The sequence below is a fragment of the Callithrix jacchus genome, chromosome 4, assembly GCF_049354715.1.
Source record: "Callithrix jacchus isolate 240 chromosome 4, calJac240_pri, whole genome shotgun sequence".
Classification (NCBI taxonomy): Eukaryota; Metazoa; Chordata; class Mammalia; order Primates; family Cebidae; genus Callithrix; species Callithrix jacchus.
Genome location: NC_133505.1, coordinates 93,397,982 through 93,421,016, shown reverse-complemented (window position 1 = coordinate 93,421,016; position 23,035 = coordinate 93,397,982). Strand labels below are relative to the sequence as shown.

Sequence of the window (23,035 nt, the reverse complement as noted above, 5' to 3'; positions counted from 1 at the left end):
GACCCTCAGGTCATGTAACCTGAGCATGCCCAGATGGACCAAGCATTCAACCACACAGGGAACCTAATTGCTCAGACTGAGAAGTGGAAACTGAATTAAAGAAGTGGACATTGCATGGCAGAATCTAGAATACAACTGGACTGAGCCCTGGCATCACCCCATGGCAGGATCCAGCTAGATCCTGCCTCCTGACATCACATCATTGCAAGATCCAATCAGATCATGCCTCATTACCCTATGTTTGGAAAACCTGACCCAGCCTCCAGTTCAGATAGACACTGCTTTGGGGACTATCCCTGGTGTTCTCCTTACTCCTTACAAGTAATAAAATCCCCTTGGTAATTCTTCCTTAATTGTGGTCATTGGGTTAACACCCACCAAGCAACCAACCCACCTGTTGTGTGGGTAGCAAGTCCTTCCTGAATTACTTTAAATGGGAGTCCTAGAATTTAAATTGTATCCTACTGAATTTGAGAGAAATTGTTAAATTCACCATGCTACTGCATTCATTAAATGATAATCTCTTTACTGGAACTTAGCACACCTGCCCAGAACAGGAACAACCTGAGAACACATCCCTTTACTTGTTTTCTATGGCAAAACATAGTGAAATAATTAATTATATGTCTGATGTAGAAATGAATAAAGACAGATACAGAAGTGTGTTTAGGCTTCATCCAAGAAATCTTTCCTGTCTTAATCAGTTTGCTCCCTCTCCCTGTTTTTTCTTTTCAGACTTGGCTCACTATAACCTGGACTGTGCTTTTTAATATTTTGGTTTTCCATGAAAATTCTTACAGCCCAACAGTACCCTGCACAAGGCTGGGGAATCAGTGAATGGTTTCTCAGTAAATTTATTTAGTCTGGAATGATGTCTTCTGTAGTGAAATTTCAATTCAAGACTTCTAATTGAGAGTTGTTTCATCCTCCTTAATAACAAGATTAGAAGGTGTTTTCTTTCTTTCTGGCAGAATAAAATCTGCATGTCCTGGTGAAAGCTTAGGAAAGGTATAATTGATGTATTTTTGAAATGCCATCCTGGTTTCCTGTAATTCCTCCTCTAGGAAATCTTTCCAATTTGTCATGAGTCCCAGCTGTTTTGCTAGGAACAGCAGCTCCTCCTGGGTGTCAGCCAGTTTACCCATCACATTGTCAAGAGTGGCCTGATGTGTTTTCTCTGCTTCTTGAAGCAACTCCTGTACCTCCTCTTCTTGCCTCTGCCTCTGAGCCATGCCATAGAAGATGTTCATTTCATGTTCTTTTTCCCTCATCAGTTGGGCCACACTGGTCTTCTCATCCTTAATAACTGTGATACCAGTATTCACAATTTCCTCCACAACTTTGCTACAAAAGATAATATGGATTTATAAGTTAGATGGATTAGCCACTAAAACCAAAGTAATTTCATCTTTAAACACAGATGAATGAGTAATTGTTGAGACAAGCCACCAGCCTAAGACAGGCTGATATAGATGAGCTTTTGGACTGCATCAGCTGTTTAGCTGTTAACAAAACACGTTTTCAGAGCAGGGAGGCTTCTTATGTACTTCCCTGCTGTGTGCTAGAGTGAGGCCACTAGTCTAACATCTAATGGCAACTTTAGGAACCCGAGGTCACCTTTGTCAGGAAAATATAAATGCACTGTGCTTAAAAATTAGGAGATAGGGTCAGAGTTCCAAACTCTGTAGAGAAAGTATTTCTTTCTTTTTTTTTGAGATGAAGTCTCCCACTGTTGCCCAGGCTGGAGTGCAATGGCACAATCTCAGGTCACTGCAACTTCTACCTCCCAGGTTCAAATTATTCTCCTGCCTCAGCTTCCTGAGTAGCTGGATTACAGGCGCCCGCCACCATGCCCAGGTAATTTTTGTATTTTTAATAGAGACAGGGTTTTTATTAAAATGTTGGCTAGTCTGGTCTTGAACTCCTGACCTCGTGATCCACCTGCCTCAGCCTCCCAAAGTGCTGGGATTACAGGCGTGAGCCACCGTGCCTGGTCAAGAAAGTCTTTATATTAATCCAGCTCTGACCTTTAGCCAGAGATGAAAAAACTTTATACTCACAGGATAGATTTAGCTTTAATCTTGATTTTATCTGAGCAATACTTTATGACAGTCACCTAAACTTTTTGGTCTCAGGAGCTCTTTACACTCTCAAAATTATTGAGGAAGCCCAAGAGGTTTTGTTTATATGAGTTATATCTATTGACATTAACAGTTACAGAAACAAAAAGGGAGACATTTAAAAAATATTATGTAAAATGAGAAATCTATTACTCAACATAAATATCTCTTATGACAAATATTTTCCAAAACAATGAACTATTTCATGAGAAAAATGGTATTATTTAGCTTATTTTTTGAGAAAGTGTCTTCCTCTGTCACCTAGGCTAGAGTGCAGTGGCCTGATCTTGGCTCACTGCAACCTCTACCTCCCAGGTTCAAGTGATTCTCATGCTTCAGCCTCCAGAGTAGCTAGGATTACAGGTGTGCACCACTACACCTGGCTAATTTTTGTATTTTTTTAGTAGAGATGGGATTTCACCATGTTGGCCAGGCTGGTCTTGAACTCCTGACCTCAAGTGATCTGCCTGCTTCTTCTCAACATGCTGGCATTACAGGTATGAGCCACTGCGCCCAGCCTAATTAAAAAAAATTTTTTTTGCAAAACTCTTTAATGTATGACTTAATAGTAAAAAGCTGAATTTTTATACTGTTTCAATTTATTGTGATATCACACATCACAAAACCCCTGGAGAACACCATTATATACTCATAGGAGACTATGAGTAAAAAAGGCAAATAACATGTTAGTGTTAGTAAGAAAATAGTTTAAATCTCATGGACTGCCTCCTTAAAGAGCCTCAGGGACCTTGAAGGGTCTCTGGACCACACTTTGAGAAGCACTGCTGAATGATTAATAGACCTCTGGCTATAATGTAGGGAATTATATATAATTTATAGCAGCCAACCATGTTGACCTCTTACCGTGTCAAAGCAGGTTAATGAGCATTCTATGCATACATTAATTCAATGACTTCTCAAAAACAATTCTGTAGTGTGGTTCCCAAACTATGCCCTTTTTATGAAGAAGCCACTGGGCTCAGGGAGTTTAAGTCATTTGCTTAAGTTTGCTTAATAAGTAAGAGAGGCAAAATCTATACCACAACTCAGGCAGTCTGAGTCCAGGTCACTCCCTCAACGCACTGCACCCCACCCTATTTCTGGCTTCAATTCTGCAACTTCAGGGGACTCATCAGAATGAAATTCAGAGACACTCTGACCTCAAACTAAAGAATTGAAAATTCAAGCACTAAGGCAGGCTGGGAAAAGTTGGGGCTGGGTGCCGTGGCTTATGCTTGTAATCCCAGCACTTTGGAAGGCCGAGGTGGGAGGATCACTTGAGTCCAGCCTGACCAACATGGCAAAACCCTCTCTCTACTAAAAATACAAAAATTATCTAGGCAGAGTAGCACGTGCCTTTGACATGGTAAAAGCTCTTAGTCACTGTAATACATTTCCAGTGGATTTCTGCAGTTAACACAGTTTGAGGCTGGGTGCGGTGGCTCACGCCTATAATCCCAGCACTTTGGGAGGCCAAGGCGGGTGGATCATGAGGTCAGGAGTTCAAGACCAGCCTGGCCAAGATGGTGTAACCTTGTCTTTACTAAAAATACAAAAATTAGTCAGGTATTTGTTATCCCAGCTACTTGGGAGGCTGAGGCAGAGAACTGCTTGAGCCTGGAAGGTAGAGGTTGCAGTTAGCTGAGATTGTGCTATTGTATTCCAGGAGCCTGGGAAACAGAATGAGACTCTGCCTCAAAAAAAAAAAAAAAATTTGAGCAGAACCTCTAAAGATTTGAGGTTTTAAGATCTCGATTGTATGGTAAGATCTCAATTTTATTAAGATCTTAATAAAAATCCTCCCCCTCTGCCTCCCAGTCTAATATAATATAGCCTTTCCAAGATTTACCACTGGCCCTATGTCCTAAATTCTACCCCCAATATGAAATTCTCTCATCTTCTTGGAGTCTTTCAACTGGACTTTAAAACCTGACAGACTTCCCTAGTTTTGAAATAAATCACATCTTTCTTTAGCCTCTGTAGCCACTACACTATTTCTCTTCTTCCTTTTCCTGCCAACTAAGCTATTTTCAATTATTAACAGGGTAATGATTATTGAGTACTTACTGTATTATAGGAACTGTGCTAAGTATTTTACATGCATAGTATCTCATTTAAGTTTCACAACCCATTGAAGCTGATACTTTATTTATTTAGAGATGAATCTGGCTCTGTCTTCCAGGCTGGAGTGCTGTGGCACCATCTTGGCTCACTGCAACCTCCACCTCCCAGGTTCAAGTGATCCTCCTACCTCAGTCTCTCAAGTATCTGGGATTACATGCATGCACCACCACACATGGCTAATTTTTGTATTTTTAGTAGAGAGAGGGTTTTACTATGTTGGCCAGGCTTGAACTCCTAACCTTAAATGATCCGCCCACCTCGGTCTCCCAAAGTGCTGGGATTCAGGTGTGAGCCACTGTGCCTGGCGTATTTTTACTTACAACCTGTGATTGTTCCCTTGTAACAGGTGAGAAAACTGAGACTTAGAAAAGAGTAAGTTATTGTTCAATGTTACACAACTGAGAAAGCCAGGGAGTTCCTGCTTCAATCTCATGAGTGCGCACTATAAATTTTTTTGTCCGGAGGGTGGCACAATGAAAATAACATTTTAGACTTGTTATTCAAGTAACCGTGGTTGAACTGAATCTTAGTGGGGTGAGCTAGAGAGACCAATTAGTATCATTTCATAATATTCTTGAGGTGCAATGATGAGGGTCTGAACTAATGATGAAAGAGAGGGTTGGGAAAAAGGAGAGAAAGGGCTAAGCCTAGGAAATATTAAAAAGTCATAGCTGCCAGAATCTGTGACTGCTAGGACATAGGGGATGTGGCAAAAAGAGGAATCAAAACCACCTTGCTGATACTCAACCTGGGTCACAGGAGAATGGAGTTTCCATTAATAGACATGAAGCTGTGTATAGAGTGGGGAGTATGCATTGATACACATTCTTAGGATTTAGTCTGATGTTTTATAACATCCTCAGGCTGTTGATGAGATTGCCAGCATGATGAAGCTGTGTTCCCTGTGTCCTCTGATGCAAGCAGGCATGAGCTTTCCTGCCAGGTGGGGCTGACTTTCCTCTCACACAAATGGGAGGTTTTATTTACAGGCTAACTGGAAGGCTCTACCAGAATGGAACTCAGGTAAAACTGATCCATTAATGCATATCTTAGTTGACTCCAGCTCCCACCCTCAATGACAGTCCCTTTCAGACTCCCTAATATCAAATTTCTTGTTGCTAACAATCTGGTACTTAAAAAAAAAAATCTTTTCTTTTCTTTTTTTTTTTGTTTTGTTTTGTTTTGTTTTGAAACAGGGTCTCACTCTGTCACCCAGGCTGGAGTGCAGGGGCACGATTTTGATTCACTGCAAACTCTGCCTCCTGGGCTCAAGAAATTCTCCCACCTCAGCTTCCTGAGTAGTTGGGACTACAGGCACATGTTACCATGCCCAGCTAATTTTTGTATTTTTTGTAGAGACAGGGTTTTGCCATGTTGGCCAGGCTGGACTCAAGTGATCCTCCCACCTCAGCCTCCCAAAGTGCTGGGATTACAAGCATAAGCCACAGCACCCAGCCCCAACTTTTCTCAGCCTGCCTCAGTGCTTGAATTTTTGATTCTTCAGTTTGAGGCCAGAGTGTCTCTGAATTTCATTCTGATGAGTCCCCTAAAGTTGTGGAATTGAGGCTAGGAGTAGGATGGGGCACAGTGTGTTGAGGGCGTGACCTGGAATGCCCATTTATTTTCATATCTCCCCTGTCTAGCATGGTGCCCGTTGTAGATACAACAGGAAAAAAAAAAAAAGTATGAATGAATAAGTGGGTAATACAGATGAAGTTCTCTCTAATATATGTTGTTCTGAATAACACTAAAATTTTAAAGCAGCTAAATTGGAACATTACAAAAGCTTAAAAGAATTCTTGAGGCCAGGCACGGTAATTCACACCTATAATCCCAGCACTTTGGGAGGCAGAAGTAAGTGGATCACTTGAGATCAGGAGTTCAAGACCAGCCTGGCCAACATGGCAAAGCCCCATCTCTACTAAAAATAAAACAGAGTGGCTGGGCATGGTGGCAAGTGCCTGTAATTCCAGTACTCAGGAGGCTGAGGCAGGAAAATTGCTTGAACCTGGGAGGCGGAGGTTGCAGTGAGCTGAGTTCACACCACTTCACTCCAGCCTAGGCAACAAAGCAAGACGCTCAAAAAAAAAGAAAAAAAGAATTCATGCTTAAAAAGGATTCTTAACATAAGCAAAATGTTTGCCATAGGAAAATAGCCAATTCTTGGGATATGTATAAAATGTTTTTCAATGTACATAAATTAGTCTACCTGTATTTTTTTCCCAAAGAGGGTGTAGAAAGCTTATCAAATGAGAAAGAACTGTGAAAGAACTAGGAATTCGTACTTTTTGGTTTTTCTTTCCTTTCTTTAAATTAAATCTTGGACATCATCTCTCTCCTCAAACATTTGAAGGATCACGGTGTACAGAGGAGGGGCAGGGCCAGAAGCCAAGGGAAAAGGTGAGGTCCAGAGTTTCTGGATCCACATTAGGAAGAATATGACAAGTAGAGGTGTTCAGTGTTTGGCCCAACCACCTCAACAAGCGACATCAGGGAAGCTCACCAATGACTGGCTGGCATCTAGCAGAAGGAATGGCAAGTCCAGCTCCATAACCCCCAACGCCCGTTCCAATGTGAAGTGAATGTCTATGCTTTCTGTAAGCAGTGAGGTTCTCCTGCCATCTCTATGAGGCTGTACATTTGTAATTTTGAAATACACACCATATTTCAGGGTGGCACTAGCGAGAAACTATTTTCAAAATAGTTGTAGTACGTGTCCAAATTTATAAGATTCAGCCTGATATTTTATAAAGCAGACTCTTGGAGAATGAAAACACGTTACTAAATAAAAACATAATCTGATATCCAATAACTCAATCTTAACTGATAGGGAAAAAAATAAACCATGGAAAATCCATACTAGCGATTGATCATTTGTCTGTTTAGTCCATAATAAGCTATTAATCTACTTTTCTTTCTTTCTTTCTTTCTTTCTTTCTTTTTTTTTTTAGACAAAGTCTCATTCTGCTGCCAGGCTGGAGTGCAGTGGCACAATCTCGGCTCACTGCAAACTCTGCCTCCCAGGTTCAAGCAATTCTCCTGCCTCAGCCTCCCAAGTAGCTGGGATTGCAGGTACCCACCACCACTCCCAGCTAATTTTTATATTTTTAGTAGAGACGGGGTTTCACCATGTTGGCCAGGATGGTCTCAATCTCTTGATCTCGTGATCCACCCGCCTTGGCCTCCCAAAATGCTGAGATTACAAATATGAGCCACCACACCCAGCCTAATCTACTTTTCATTAGAACTATAGCATTGGTAGCACTATTTCAGTGAGGTGCAACCATTGTGTTACCAGTAACCTATATTCTGATTTTTTGCCTGGGACATAGGGAACTCCTGGCTCTCTGGTCTGGCGGGAGGCTGCAGGCATTTCGGAAGTTAGGCAGGTCAGGGACATCTCCAGATGCCAGCATTCAGCTGCGCATTTGTATCCCCAGGTTATTAACACTCTTGAACCTCTCCTTGGCTCTGCCTCATTATACATCACACTTTCTCCTTCCATGTCTTTGCTCATTCTGTTCTCATTCTTTTGCCTCTCTCACAAGTGGGACCTCCTACCTTTTCTCTTTAAAGCCCAACCTAAGACTAACTTCCTCCAAAAAACCTGCTTCACTATGTACCCCACACACACTGCTTAATCTTTCCAGGACTTTGAACTCTTCCAGCACTTGCGTGCTATCTGTACCAGTCCATCCAGACTTGCTTTTTGGGGGCAGCCATGTTCTAGTGATTTCACAATGTTGAGGAAGGGCCCTATTTTGTGCCACATCCACAGACGGTACTTGATAAGCTCTAGTGAAGTGAACAAATCCTCTAGAAAATTCATATCTTCTCTACCTACAGAGTAGGCAGCTTAATGGAAGGTCACAAGCTTTGGCATCAAAAAGGCCAGGTTTCAATTCAGGCCCTGTCACCTCCTTCCTCTGTGACCTTTGGCAGTTTGCTTAGTTTCCCTTTAAGGCCTTAACCCTCCAGGGTCTTAGCCTGAAGATACGTAGGATGATAGAGTCTCCTAGGAAAAGATATGCAGATGCAAGAGAAGTATACAAAAGGCCTTGCATGTGCTGGGTATTGAGCAAGGGCAGCTGTCACTAGGAATTACAGCCATGACCACAAAAATTCCTGAGTGGTCACTTCATTCATGACTTGCCTTGGGCTAGAAAACAATTAGAACCTTTACAAACAGAGATTTTTTTTTTTTTTTTTCAACTTTAAGAGTCCACTGTCTCTTGGGCAATCTGTTTAGAATCTAATCACCTAAATCCACAAAAAAAGTTTTCTATGTAGTTAACAAATTTCTCATAATATTTAAGTGTTATGAATCCTTAAGTCTTCATGAAAGTTTATGGTAAAACAAAAGATCTGCCTAGAATTCTCAACACTGGTCTCTCTCCATGTATTAGTTTCTGCAAATTCTCTAAAGAACAGAGGAATCTAGTAGTGTCTAGAAATACAATCTGATGTGTGACGAGTGGGTTCAACTAATTGGAACAAATTTAAATCATTTATTCAATAAATATTTCAAGAATGCCTACCATGTGCCAGACTTTCTTCCAGGCACTTGGGAAACATAAATAGGCAAAATGGGCATTCTAGCTGGATATATTTGAACACTACACATGGCATTTCCTTAATCCTAGTCTACGGATTCTATAAAAGGCAGACATTGAAAACCTTCCATCAAATCTCACAGAGGAAAGGGCTGGATGGGATGCAAAAACAATCTAGCAAGAGAGAGAGGAGCCCACAAGTGTGTGTGAGAAGGGGATCCAGAGGCTTCCACAGGTGGGGCAGAGCTCCGGCAGATGGCTGGCAGGAGAGAAAGGAAAAGAAGGTCCACCTTCCACTGCATTAGGGCACAACTCATTCCTTAACTCCCTCCTGGTATCCCCTCTCTGATATTCCTCTTCTACCTCTACAATGACCTGTAGTCTATGCAGGAAGAGAGGTACCAGTTAAGTAGTCACAGCTGTAGCTCTCATTCTCATTCATTTGTACCTCCTTCAGGATCTTACCTATGACCCTATTCTGAAGAGTTCTAATGAAAAAGATTTTACCCATTAATCATATAGAAACGGCTTCATTTATTAACTTAAGCAGCAAAGCAAAAGCGACCAGTCACAGACTAGAAGGCCAAATAGGGAGGTCTCAGTCTCAGCTCTGCTGCTACAAATCAGTGATCTTGGATAGGTAAATGACCTGGTAAAAAATCTGGAAATTATGGTTTTTCTCTTGCACCTGACAATCCCTGGGCTCCTAACTATTGTCCTGTTCCCATAAAGAATCATTAAATATATAGAAATAGTTATCTTGGTTCTCTTAAAATATATCTATGTATGAGCTGATTTGTGTAAAAATGATTTGTGATTATGCACATACATATGGCTGTAAAAACATCAAAAGGGCATGGAAAGATACAGACCCTATTGTTTGAAATAACTGTCCCTGGGAGGCAGGAAGGGTATAGGGGAAGCAGTGGATAAAGACTTGCAATTTTTGCTCTATACGTTTCCATAACGTCAACTTCTTTTGCAACATACATTACTTGCATAATAAGAAAAAGACCAAAAAGTAACAAAAACAGAATAGTATATGATCTAGGCTAGAGAATGTGAAAACTGATTTTAATGACCTGTTTATGGGAACCTGTTTCTTGATTCCTCTCCTTGGCTTCTTAAAACCGGTGACACAGAATGAAAAATACCCTATTTAGAGAGTAGCTATCTTTCAAGGGGGAGAAAAGAAGAAGATATGATTAAGGAAGAACACAAGAGAGCTTCAGAAATGTTGGCAATTTTCAATCCCTTAAACTGGGTGGTAGCTTTTTGAGTATTTATGTTATTGTTGTTATTATTATTATTATTATTTTTTAGAAGGAGTCTTGCTCTTGTCACCTAGGCTGGAGTACAGTGGCACGATCTTGGCTCACTGCAACCTCTGCCTCCTGGGTTCAAGTGATTCTCCTGCCTCAGCCTCCTGAGTAGCTGGGATTACAGGTGCCCGCCACACCTGGCTAATTTTTGTAGTTTTAGTAGAGACAATGTTTCACCATGTTGGCTAGGCTGGTCTCGAACTCCTGACCTCAGGTGATCCACCCACCTCAGCCTAAGCCACACACATACTCTACAATATAAATTGTTCCCTATATTTGGTATTTTCCATAATAAAAATGTAAAAACACAAAAACTGGGCAATATCCACCTATGTATCATAACCTTATCTGTTTCTCCAGGTTGATTTTGATAAAGGAAGATATTAATTTGCAAATGGGTTCTCTGGAATACCTTTTCTGGGCCTGGATTGCTTCCTGGGCAATGAGTCTTTCTTCAGCCCTGGCTTTCTCCACAGCTTCGACCTTCTCTCTGTGGCATTCCATCATAATCCTTTGGATTCTGTGGACCATGCGCTGTTCCACAGCCAAGTGTTCTCTCTTCATTTCGTCATCCATGTTTTGATACATCTCTATCTTCGTTTTAGCTGTTATTTCCTGAAACAATGGCAAACTAGGTTTAGCTATTACAGATTTGATGTTTAAAATGGCACATTAAGAGGCTATTTAAACCACAGTTTTATCTGCCTGCTGGCAAGTGTACCTGTTAACACTGAGGATTTAAAACAAGAGTGTGTATGATATGGAAAACTTCTGTTTATATGATGTTAGGTAAAACAAAAAATGTACAAACGATGTAGCACTAATATCTATGTAGATAATATTGAAAGGGAATAAGGAAAAAAGAAAATAGTTGGGTTAGAGGGGTAGGGTTAAAGGTCTTTTTTTTCCTTGATTGTCCAAATATTCTAGTATCATATTATCATTAGACATAATTACATAATGTAATTCTGCTTTAGTAAGCCAGACCTGGAAAATGGCAGAAATAATTATCATGCCTCCTGAGTTTCTCTGGTTAGGAGGAATCTGAGGTTCAGGCAGAAAACAATTGCATGATGTTACAGTCACAGCAATCTGCCCACCTGTCCCCACACTGTTTCAGCACTCCAGCTTATTAGTGTTGAGGCGCTCTTTCTCTTTCACAGAAAGGACAGGACTAAGTCCTCCAACGCTCCAGGAAGGAGGATCTGAAGAGGGCCTTCAACCAAACAAAGAGAGGAAGCACTAGTCAAACCAAGACCCGTGGAAAACAGACTCACAAACTGTGCTCAAGGAAAGCCCTGTCACCATTTTGGAAATGCCTACTAACTCCACAGTGTGCCTGGCACTCTGCGGCCCAGATGCTACAAACACGAGAAGGTGGGGACCTTGGTCCTCAGGGAATTCGCTGTCTAGTGGAGGAGGCCAATGACCTAATTGTGTAATACATGTTACAGAAATATAACAATATGTAGAAATATAATATTATAAAGAGGAGGAGCAATTCATTCTGTCCAGGTGTTTCAAAACTTTCATTTAAAGGTAATTTTTTTTTTTGAGGAAGGTGCTCACTCTGTTGTCCAAGCTGGGGTGCAATGACATGATCACAGCTCTCTTCAGCCTCGACCTCCCAGGCTAAGGCAATCCTCCCACCTCAGCCACCCATGTAGCTGAGACTATAGACACTTATCACCTATGCCTGGCTTTTGTATTTTTTGTAGAAATAGGGTTTCCCCATGTTGCCCTTGTCTTGAATTTCTAGGCTCAAGTGATCTCCCCACCTTGACTTCCCAAAGTGCTGGAATTACAGTCATAAGCCACCATGCCAGGCCCAAAGGTAAATGTTTATCTCTATTTGGGAAGACATCAAAAGAACATAGAGAAATTAAGTTATTTCACATAGCACATCAATGAAAGAACTAGGGATAGAAGACAGGATTACTGACTGCCAGTTTCTCACTTCATTCCTGGCTGTGATGCCGGAGTCTTTCAAGAGACTCATCAATTGTACAGTCTTGTAAAATACAGTACAGTGGGTTTCATTTCTTTTTCAATAGCTGCAGAATCCCTTTTTTTAATGTAATCTTACCCAGAGTGGAAAGGAATAAAATCAGTGAGAGTTCTCCTGGCTGAAGATTGCTCAATTCCTTTTAGCACCATTTCTATGGAAGCCCCTGAGAGAGCCAGCTCCATTTACAATGTCCAGAGAGAATCTTCAGCTGAAGCTGAGAGAAAGTCAAGAGAACTCTAAATTACAAGGAAAACTGAAATTGGTTTAGCTTCTTAGAAGATGATTTCACCAATTAAAATATCTGTAAAGACAGACCTTTCTCTTTTTTCAAGAGAAAAAGTTTTCAACTTCTCATTTTGGCTACTTCAAGGGTAAAAAGTTAAAAAATGAAACACAACAGAAATCAACTTTAAGAACCTCTCCAGAGGGGTCTCAGTTAATGTATTTAGAAAATATTTTCATGAGCATACTCACGGGTATGATCGGGAAGATGGTGTTGCAGGAGCAGCTCAGGATTGCAGCTGCCAGTGAAAGTGCAGAGGGTGAGTGGAGGCCACATTTCCAGACGGATCTTTATTGCCCACAGACCAGGAGATTCCCAGGTGGAGGAGCCGCACGGGTCACCAGTGCGGCTGTTTTGGCCAGCGCGGCTGTTTCGGCCAGCGCGGCTGTTTCGGCTGGCGCTGCAGCACAGCGGCTCTCTGTACAAAATTCACTGGTCTGACTGCCCTGTTAAACTGGCCATTGGAGATTCAGGAAGGCAGATTAGCCGATTCATCTGTTTAAACGGTACTGAAACATAAAACATAAAGCCAGGCCAGGAGATTCCCGGACAGCCACATTGTTTCAGCCGGCACAGTGGGTAGCTGCACAGGAAATCACACAGATCCCAGCGCCCTTTCAGCAGGTGACTGAAACACCTGGGAGAGAGTCAACCATTCAACTTAAAAAAAAAAAGGGCTCTGAGGTAGGGAGCCAGGTGATCAGGCTTGGCGGGTCCCACGCCCACAAAAACAAACAGCAGGTGGAAACACTCAGGGTTGAGAGTTTCACAGCAAGCACAGCTAAAACCAGGATGGCCCAGCTCTGTGGGGGAGGGGCATCCGCCATTACTGAGGCACTCCACCCCTACGGAGGTAGTCTGCCATTGCTGACACAGCCTGTCATTGCCAAGGCAACCCGCCATAAAAAGAGAGTCCGCCATTACAGAGGCGGGCCAACATTGCCAAGGCAGTTCTAACCACACCCATATAAACAGGACTGCAGGGAAATACACACGGCAGCAGGGCGGAGCCAGCAGCAGGGTGAAACCCACAGCAGCTAAGCAAAGCCTCAGCAGGCAGTGACTACGCTGTCTCCTTGCTGGGCAGAGCAGCCCTGAAGAGAAAAAAAAAAAAAAAAAGGCAGCAATGCAACGGATACCCATAAAAAAAGCCCTAACTCCCTGGGACAGAGCACCTGGGGAAAAAGAGGGGGTTTATGAGTTCTGCCGCAGCAGACTTAAATGTACCGCCTAGCAGCTCTGAATGAACAAAGGAGCTCACAGCTCAGCACTTGAGCACCTATAAAGAACAGACTGTCTCCTAAAGCAGCTCCTTGACCCCTGTATATCCAAAGAGTCATCTCACAAAGGACTGATCAGACTGACATTTGGCGGACATCATTCTGGGACAAAGATAGCAGAAGAAGAAACTGGTAGCAACCCTTACTGTTCTGCAGCTGCTGCAGGTGATCCCCAGGCAAGCAGGGCCTGGAGTGGACCTCAGCAGTCCTAAAGCAGAGGGGCCAGACTGTTAGAAGGAAAACGAAGATTCAGAAATAACTTCATCATCAACAATCTGGACGTCCACTCAGAGACCCAATCTGAAAATCAGCAACTACACAGACAACAGGTGAATAAATCCACAAAGATGGGAAGAAACCAGCACAAAAAGGAGGAAAACACCCAAAACCAGAACAACTTGCCTCCTACAAGGGATCACAACTCCTCACCAGCAAGAGAACAAAGCTGGATGGAGAATGAGTGTGATGAAATGACGGAATCAGACTTTAGAAGGTGGGTAATGAGAAACCTCCGTGAGCTAAAAGAACATGTTCTAACTCAATGCAAAGAAACTAAGAACCTTGAAAAAAGATTTGAGGAAATGATAAGAAGAATGGACAACTAAAAGAGGAATATGAGTGAATTGATGGAGCTGAAAAACATAACATGAGAACTTCACGAAGCATGTACAAGTTTCAACAGCCAAATTGACCAAGCAGAAGAAAGGATATCAGAGGTAGAAGATCAACTCAATGAAATAAAACGAGAAGGCAAGATTAGAGAAAAAAGCACAAAAAGGAATGACCAAAGTCTCTCTTATGTGAAGAGACCTAATGTACATTTGATAGGTGTACCTGAATGTGAGGAAGAGAATGAATCCAGGATAGTCTTCAGGATATTATCCAGGAAAACTTGCCCAACATAGCAAGGCAGGTCAATATTCAAATCTAGAAAATACAGAGAACACCACAAAGATTCTCCTCAAGAAGAGCAACCCCAAGGCACATAATCGTCAGATTCACCAGGGTTGAAATGAAGGAGAAAATGCTATGGGCAGCCAGAGAAAAAGGTCAGGTTACCCACAAAGGGAAGCCCATCAGACTCACAGCAGATCTCTCAGCAGAAACCCTACAAGCCAGAAGAGAGTCAATATTCAACATCCTTAAAGAAAAGAACTTTCTTTCAACCCAGAATTTCATATCCAGCCAAACTAAGCTTCATAAGTGAAGGAAAAATAAAATCCTTTGCGAACAAGCAAGTACTCAGAGATTTTGTCATCACCAGGCCTGCTTTGCAAGAGCTCCTGAAAGAGGCACTACACATAGAAAGGAACAACCAGTACCAGCCACTCCAAAAACATACCAAATGCTAAACAGCATCAACAAAATGAAGAATCTGCATCAACTAACAGGCAAAACAGCCAGCTAGCATCAAAATGGCAGTATCAAATTCACACATAACACTATTAACCCTAAATGTAAATGGACTAAATGCACCAATCAAAAGACACAGACTGGCAAATTGGATAAAACGCCAAAACCCATCGGTGTGCTGTATCTAGAAAACCCATCTCACATGCAAAGATACATAAAGGCTCAAAATAAAGGGATGGAGGAAGATTTACCAAGCAAATGGAGAACAAAAAAAAGCAACGAGAGTTGCACTTCTTGTCTCTGATAAAACAGACTTTAAAGCAACAAAAATCAAAAGAGACAAAGAAGGACATTACATAATGGTAAAAGGATCAATGCAACAAGAAGAGCTAATGATTCTAAACATATATGGACCCAATATAGGAGCACCCAGATATATAAGGCAAGTTCTTAATGACTTACAAAGAGACTTAGACTCCCACACAATAATAGTGGGAGACTTTAACACTCTACTGTCAATATTAGACAGATTAACCAGACAGAAAATTAAGAAGGATATCCAGGACTTGAACTCAGACCTGAAAGAAGCAAACCTAATAGACATTTACAGAACTCTCCACCCCAAATCCACAGAATATACATTCTTCTCAGCACCACATCACACCTACTCTAAAATTGACCACATAATTGGAAGTAAATCACTCCGCAGCAAATGCAAAACAACTGAAATCATAACAAACAGCCTCTCAGACCATAGTGCAATCAAGTTAGAACTCAAAATTCAGAAACTAACCCAGAACTGCACAGCTTCATGGAAACTGAACAACTGGCTCTTGAATGTTGACTGGGTAAACAATGAAATGAAGACAGAAATAAAGAAGTTCTTCAAAACCAATGGGAACAAAGACACAACATGCCAGAACTTCTGGGACACATTTAAAGCAGTCTCTAGAGGAAAGTATATAGCAATAAGTGCCCATATGAGGAGAATGGCGAGATCCAAAATTGACACCCTATTGTCAAAATTGAAAGAGCTAGAGGAGCAAGATAAAAAAAACTCAAAACCCAGCAGAAGACAAGAAATAACTAAGATCAGAGCTGAACTGAAGGAGATAGAGACACGAAAAACCCTTCAAAAAATCAATAAATCCAAGAGCTGGTTTTTTGAAAAGATCAACAAAATAGACAGACCACTAGCCAGATGGATAAAAAAGAAAAGAGAGAACAACCAAATAGATGCAATAAAAAATGATAAAGGGGAAATCACCACAGATTCCACAGAAATTCAAACCATCATCAGAGATTATTACAAAAAAACTCTATGCACATAAACTAGTAAACCTGGAAGAAATGGATAAATTCCTGAACACTTGTGTCCTCCCAAGCCTAAACCAGGAAGAAGTCGAAACTATGAATAGACCAATAACAAGATCTGAAGTTGAGGCCGCAATTAAGAGCCTACCACACACAAAAAGCCCAGATCCAGATGGGTTCACAGCCGAATTCTACCAGACACACAAAGCAGAACTGTTACCATTCCTTCTGAAACTATTCTAAATAATCCAAAAAGAGGGAGTCCTTCCCAAATCATTTTATGAGACCAACATCATCCTGATACCAAAACCCGGCTTCCCAAATCATTTTATGAGACCAGCATCATCCTGATACCAAAACCTGGCAGAGACTCAACAAGAAAAGAAAACTTCAGGCCAATATCCATGATAAACATAGACGAAAAAATCTTCAATAAAATACTGGAAGCCGATTGAAACAGCACATCAAAAAGCTTATCCACCATGATCAAGTAGGATTCATCCCAGGGATGCAAGGCTGGTTCAACATATGGAAGTCTATAAACGTAATTAACAGAACCAAAAACAAAAACCACATGATTATCTCAATGGATGCAGAGAAGGCCTTTGACAAAATTCAACAGCCCTTTATGCTAAAAACCCTCAATAAACTCGGTATTGATGGAACGTATCTCAAAATAATAAAAGCTATTTATGACAAACCAACAGCCAATATCATACTGAATAGGCAAAAATTGGAAGCATTCCCTTGGAAATCTGGCACTAGATGAGGATGTCCTCTCTCACCACTCCTATTCAATATAGTACTGGAAGTTCTAGCCAGAGCAATCAGGCAAGAAAATGAAATAAAGGGTATTCAAATAGGAAAGGAGGTAGCCAAATTGTCTCTATTTGCAGATGACATTATAGTATATCTAGAAGACCCCATTGTCTTAGCCCAAAAACTCCTGAAACTGATAAGCAACTTCAGCAAAGTCTCAGGATACAAAATCAATGTGCAAAAATTACAAGCATTCCTATACACCAATAACAGACTTAAAGAGAGCCAAATCAAGAATGAACTGCCATTCACAATTGCTACAAAGAGAATAAAATACCTAGGAATACAACTAATAAGGAACGTAAAAAACCTCTTCAAGGAGAACTACAAACCACTGCTCAACAAAATAAGAGAGGACACAAACAGATGGAGAAATATTCCATGTTCATGGTTAGGAAGAATCAATATTGTGAAAATGGCCATATACTGCCCAAAGTAATTTACAGATTCAACGCTATCCTCATAAAGCTACCAATGACCTTCTTCACAGAACTGGAAAAAAACCACCTTAAACTTCATATGGAACCAAAAGAGAGCCCACATAGCCAAGTCAATTGTAAGTAAAAAGAACACAGCAGGAGGCATCACACTCCCCGACTTCAAACTATACTACAAGGCTACAGTAATCAAAACAGCATGGTACTGGTACCAAAACAGAGATATAGACCAATGGAACAGAACAGAGGCATCGGAGGCAACACAACATATCTACAACCATAAAATCTTGGATAAACCTGACAAAAACAAGCAATGGGGAAAGGATTCCCTGTTTAACAAATGGTGTTGGGAAAACTGGCTAGCCATGTGCAGAAAGCAGAAACTGGACCCCTTCCTGACACCTTACAATAAAATTAACTCCAGATGGATTAAAGACTTAAACATAAGACCCGGCACCATAAAAACCCTAGAAGGAAATCTAGGCAAAACCATTCAGGACATAGGAGTAGGCAAGGACTTCATGACCAAAACATCAAAAGCATTGGCAACAAAAGCCAAAATAGACAAATGGGACCTAATCAAACTCCACAGCTTCTGCATGGCAAAAGAAACAGTCATTAGAGTGAATTGGCAACCAACAGAATGGGAAAAAATTTTTGCAGTTTACCCATCTGACAAAGGGCTGATATCTAGAATTTACAAAGAACTCAAACAGATTTACAAGAAAAAAACAAGCACATTCCAAAATAGGCAAAGGATACGAACAGACACTTTACAAAAGAAGACATACATGAGGCCAACAAACATATGAAAAAAGGCTCATCATCACTGGCCATTAGAGAAATGCAAATCAAAACTACATTGAGATACCATCTCACGCCAGTTAGAATGGCGATTATTAAAAAATCTGGAGACAATAGATGCTTGAGAGGATGTGGAGAAATAGGAACACTTTCACACTGCTGGTGGGAGTGTAAATTAGTTCAACCATTGTGGAAGACAGTGTGGCGATTCCTCAAGGACCTAGATATAGAAATTCCATTTGACCCAGCAATCCCATTACAGGGTATATAGCCAAAGGATTATAAACCATTCTACTATAAGGACACATGCACACGAATGTTCACTGCAGCACTGTTTACAATAGCAAAGACCTGGAACCAACCCAAATGCCCATCGATGATAGACTGGACTGAGAAAATGTGGCACATATACACCATGGAATATTATGCAGCAATCAAAAACGATGAGTTCATGTCCTTTGTAGGGACATGGATGAATCTGGAGAACATCACTCTCAGCAAACTGACACAAGAACACAAAATGAAATACCGCATGTTCTCACTCATAGGCGGGTGATGAACAATGAGAACACATGGTCACAGGGAGGGGAGCACTACAGACTGGGGTCTATTGGGGGGAATAAGGGAGGAACAGCGGCGGGGGGAGATGGGGAGGGATAGCATGGGGAGAAATGCCAGATATAGGTGAAGGGGAGTAAGGCAGCAAATCACACTGCCACATGTGTACCTATGCAAGTATCTTGCATGTTCTTCACATGTACCCGAAAACCTAAAATGCAATTTAAAAAAATCCATACTCACAGTGATAATAAAGATATACAAACAACAAGAACAGAAAAGAAAATACTTTCACGAAAACATTGGTCATTTAGAAATGCTAGCTCGGTTTCCTGTAATGCAGAAAGCTTTGTCTCTTAAATCACTAAAATTTTTTGATAAAAAAATACTTTGAATGGAATTGTTTCTAAATGTCTTTAATACCATAGAAAGAACATTATGAAACAATCTAATACTTTCTTGATGATCCAGGCTTGGTAGACAAAGATGAATGATTGTACTGGGCCAAAAACTTCATGTGGCATTTAATAATTGTTCACGTTCATGGAGCCACTCATGTCTGCCAGAAATGACCCCAGATTGCTTTGTTTTTTAAAATTTAGTATTTGCTCTTTACAGGTATCAAATCGAATTTTTCTTTTCTTCAAAGAACAAGAAAATTACTTGCCATAAGGCTGAGGACACTGCTGTAGCTGCTGTCAGTGGGCCCCTTTTTGTTACTTTTACTTTCCAGTATTTAATCTAGTTCCAACTTGAAAAATCAAGCAACTCCCTGCTGGGTGCAGTGGCCCATGCCTATAATCTCAGCACTTTGGGAGGTCGAGGAGGGCGAATCCTTTGAGGCCAGGAGTTTGAGACCAGCCTGGCTGCCAGGCCAACATGGTAAAACCCCATCTCTACTAAAACTTCAAAATTAGCCAGGTGTGGTGGTACACACTTGTAATTCCAATTGTGCACCACCAGACCTGGCTACTTGGGAGGCTGAAGCAGGAGAACCACTTGAACTCAGGATGCAGAGTTTGCAATGAGCTAATATCACAACACTGCACTACAGCCTGGGCTACAGAGACTCCACTTCAAAAGAAAAGAAAAATCAAGCATCTAAGTTTGTTGGGTTGCGGTTATCAAGCATAATGACATCTGAGTGGGGTGAAGAGGTTTTGCTATGTGTAATAAGCCTGAGCTATTCTCTTGTAGTCAGAGGACTTTAACTTTTTAGGGGATATTTTAACTTACTTCTGGGTTTTCAAGTATATTTTCAGTAATTGAGGCTGCTGGGTGGTTGAGCTTAAGACAGGGGAAGTACCACCATAACATATTCCTATTTGAATCAATCATTTTTTTTCAGAATGAAATGTATTTAGAACTCTGCAAATATCTGTTGAAGAAGGAAAAAAAAGCCAATGTCAATAAGGTGGTGTAAGACTGTTGTTTGCCTGAACTTTTTTGATGCTAAGTGATTTTTTTTTTAATTTTCAATTTTTGAGGGTGCATGAGGTATTTTGATATAGGCAAACAATGTGTAATAATCGCACAAGGGTAAATGGAATATCCCTTACCTCAGGCATTTATCCTCTGTGTTACAAACAATCCAATTATACTCTTTCAGTCATTTTTAAAGATACAATAAATTACTAAATCATAGAATTTAAAAATGACATTCTAGCCCTTCACTTTGGCTGGGTTCTGAAGTAGGTATTCAGATAATTAGAAACTATCTGATTCCTAATTACTAATTAGGAATTCAGATAATTAAACTCAGTCCCTCTTTTATGTAGTAATAAAATCAAAATCAGTCTACTGCCTCACATAGCATGTGGAATACATATTTAAAGCTCCAAAAATAATTAAATAACTTGCTGTTTGTCAGTGTTCTTATTCAATGTAAGGTCTCTCAATTAAATTTGTTTTTACTGAAATGCATCTCGAGTGAGTCAGCCTGTATTTTGAGATATTATAAGAAACAGCTTCATGGACTCCATCATGTTAACTGTACAGATGTTTGACAAGCATTTACACAATGTCTCCCTCAGGAGATGTTTCTCTGAGGTTTCATGACTAGGAATATCTAAGCCTCTCAAGTGTCTGATTTGTTTGTACAAATCAGACATAAGTCACAACATTTCTCTCTTTGCATTGACTGCCAGAAAGCTCAAGGCCCAATCAGTGATAATTGCACAGGACATCATGGCATATATATATTTTGAAGTTTTAAATTTACTTGTGACTTTATTATATTTTCTACTCTAGTTTTTCATTTATTTTTCCCTTAGGTTTCATCTTGATATTATTGTATTTCAAAAGATTACCTTTTCAAAAGATTACCTATCCATCAGATAAGATCTAGAAATCTTATTTAATGGCATGAATTTGAGACATACCAAACTCTTAACATCATGTAAGAGAAATACATGGTGGTCTCAACACATCAGAATTTAATATTTGGTTCTAGAGAAACTTGGTTTTCTGCTATATATTGGTAATCTCAAATTTTAAGACATGTGAGAATCACTTGGGCTGGTGATGGAGTCTGTAGGTCAGAGTTAGGCCCAGGATCTGCATCAGGCTCCCAAGTGAATAGATTCTGGTGCAGATGATTCACAGACAGGCCCTGGAGAAGTAATACTGATGTCTATGTCTTGGTATCTTACAGACATAACATGTTGAAATAACCCTATGCACTACTTTTAAAAATCATTCCTTCATAAATTAAAAAATATCTGAAATGATGGTATAAATGTAAATACCCAACCCCTGGACAAATATTTCAGAAAGGTCGCTCTCCCTTTAACTATTTACGTTTAAATTTTCTTAGGACTTCTTTCTACTGAAGCACTAGGTACATCAACTCCCCTCAAAGGCTATGTGGGGTACATTATTCAAAGAAAGACTAGCATGTGAACCTTGAAACAGGCATCACATCTTCCTTGTCTTTACAACCTAATGCCAGGAAGGACATTCAAAATGTGTATCAATCAGCACAGTAGGGCCCACCTATTTGAATGGACTTTGGCTGCAGCATTATAGCAGGGAACTAGAGCCCCTTGCCAAGCCATGAGTTATCCTTTTAAGTTGCTGGATTGGGAGAGGTCCAGGATTCTGTGGGATAAGCAACTAGGGTGACCATGGTGATAGAGGGCTCAAGCAGGTGACCATTTATCAACTGACAGAGAAGTATTTTAATACCTTAATTGCCAGTATGGCAGTATGGCCATACTTGTACATACCAGCCGAAGAGCAGGCCACCTAAGACATGCTACAAATGCTCTTCACATTTTGAACTCAAACAAGGAATGGGCAGTGGGCCACCACAGCCAATATCCCTCAGGCACCATGCCAACCCTGGCTGAGATAGGTCACTGGAGTGAAGCAGGGAGCATCTTGCTAGCCTTAAGCATCCCTGGGGAGGAGTTCCCCTTCCTGTAAGCAAGTCCTCTCTGGTAGACAGTTCATTTTATCTTATCTGGTACAGATCTAACATATGGTAGGTGCTCATTGCTGCTATAATGAATAAATTGGCCCACAGTCCCTGACCTGCTTATTAGTGTTAAGTTAGGCCAAACTGAAGCCAGACCTCTGTCACTTTCCTCCAGCCTCTGCCCATGTATTGTCCTACTTGTACCTTGTCCTGTCCTGTCCCTCCCTTGGCCAAAATGTGAAAATAGTTCTGTATCTTTTTCCTTTGAGCAGATTTTGTAATCGAGGTATTGAGCTAACAATGAATCCCAGGGTCTCCACCTGCAAGTTTGTAAGTTATCTAGAGCCATGTACTTGAACAGGCTACAGGTTAGTGTCATTCATCTTGTGACATCTTGAGATGAGATTCTCTCTTAAATTCTTGAGAGAGAGCTAAGATGTCCCTCCTGGCAGTGCAGTAAATGAAAATTTAGAAAAAAGGATGCAATCAGAGAGCCCAGGAGAAGGAGGAGAACAACCTACTTCACTTGTTCAACAACTATTTGAGCATCTACTAAGTCAGGGAATTGTGCTGGGCACCAGGGCTAGTTCAGTGATGAAACAGACACCCCTGCTGAAAGCTGCAGTCATGTAGGGGAGTCAG

At 40.8% G+C, this 23,035-nt stretch overlaps 1 protein-coding gene across 1 annotated transcript in view; it reads right to left on the bottom strand.

Annotated features, from left to right (window-relative positions):
* Positions 1-509: 509 nt before the first annotated feature.
* The window catches only part of C4H6orf163 (chromosome 4 C6orf163 homolog), a 29,583-nt gene continuing 7,057 nt past the window's right edge, over positions 510-23,035 (bottom strand). Inside the window, exons 4-5 of the mRNA XM_035296301.3 lie at positions 10,532-10,734; positions 510-1,344 (exon numbers count right to left, since the gene is read on the bottom strand). Of these exons, the coding sequence (XP_035152192.2) occupies positions 906-1,344; positions 10,532-10,734 (642 nt within the window). The 3' untranslated portion in view covers positions 510-905. The remainder of the gene's footprint in view (positions 1,345-10,531; positions 10,735-23,035) is intronic.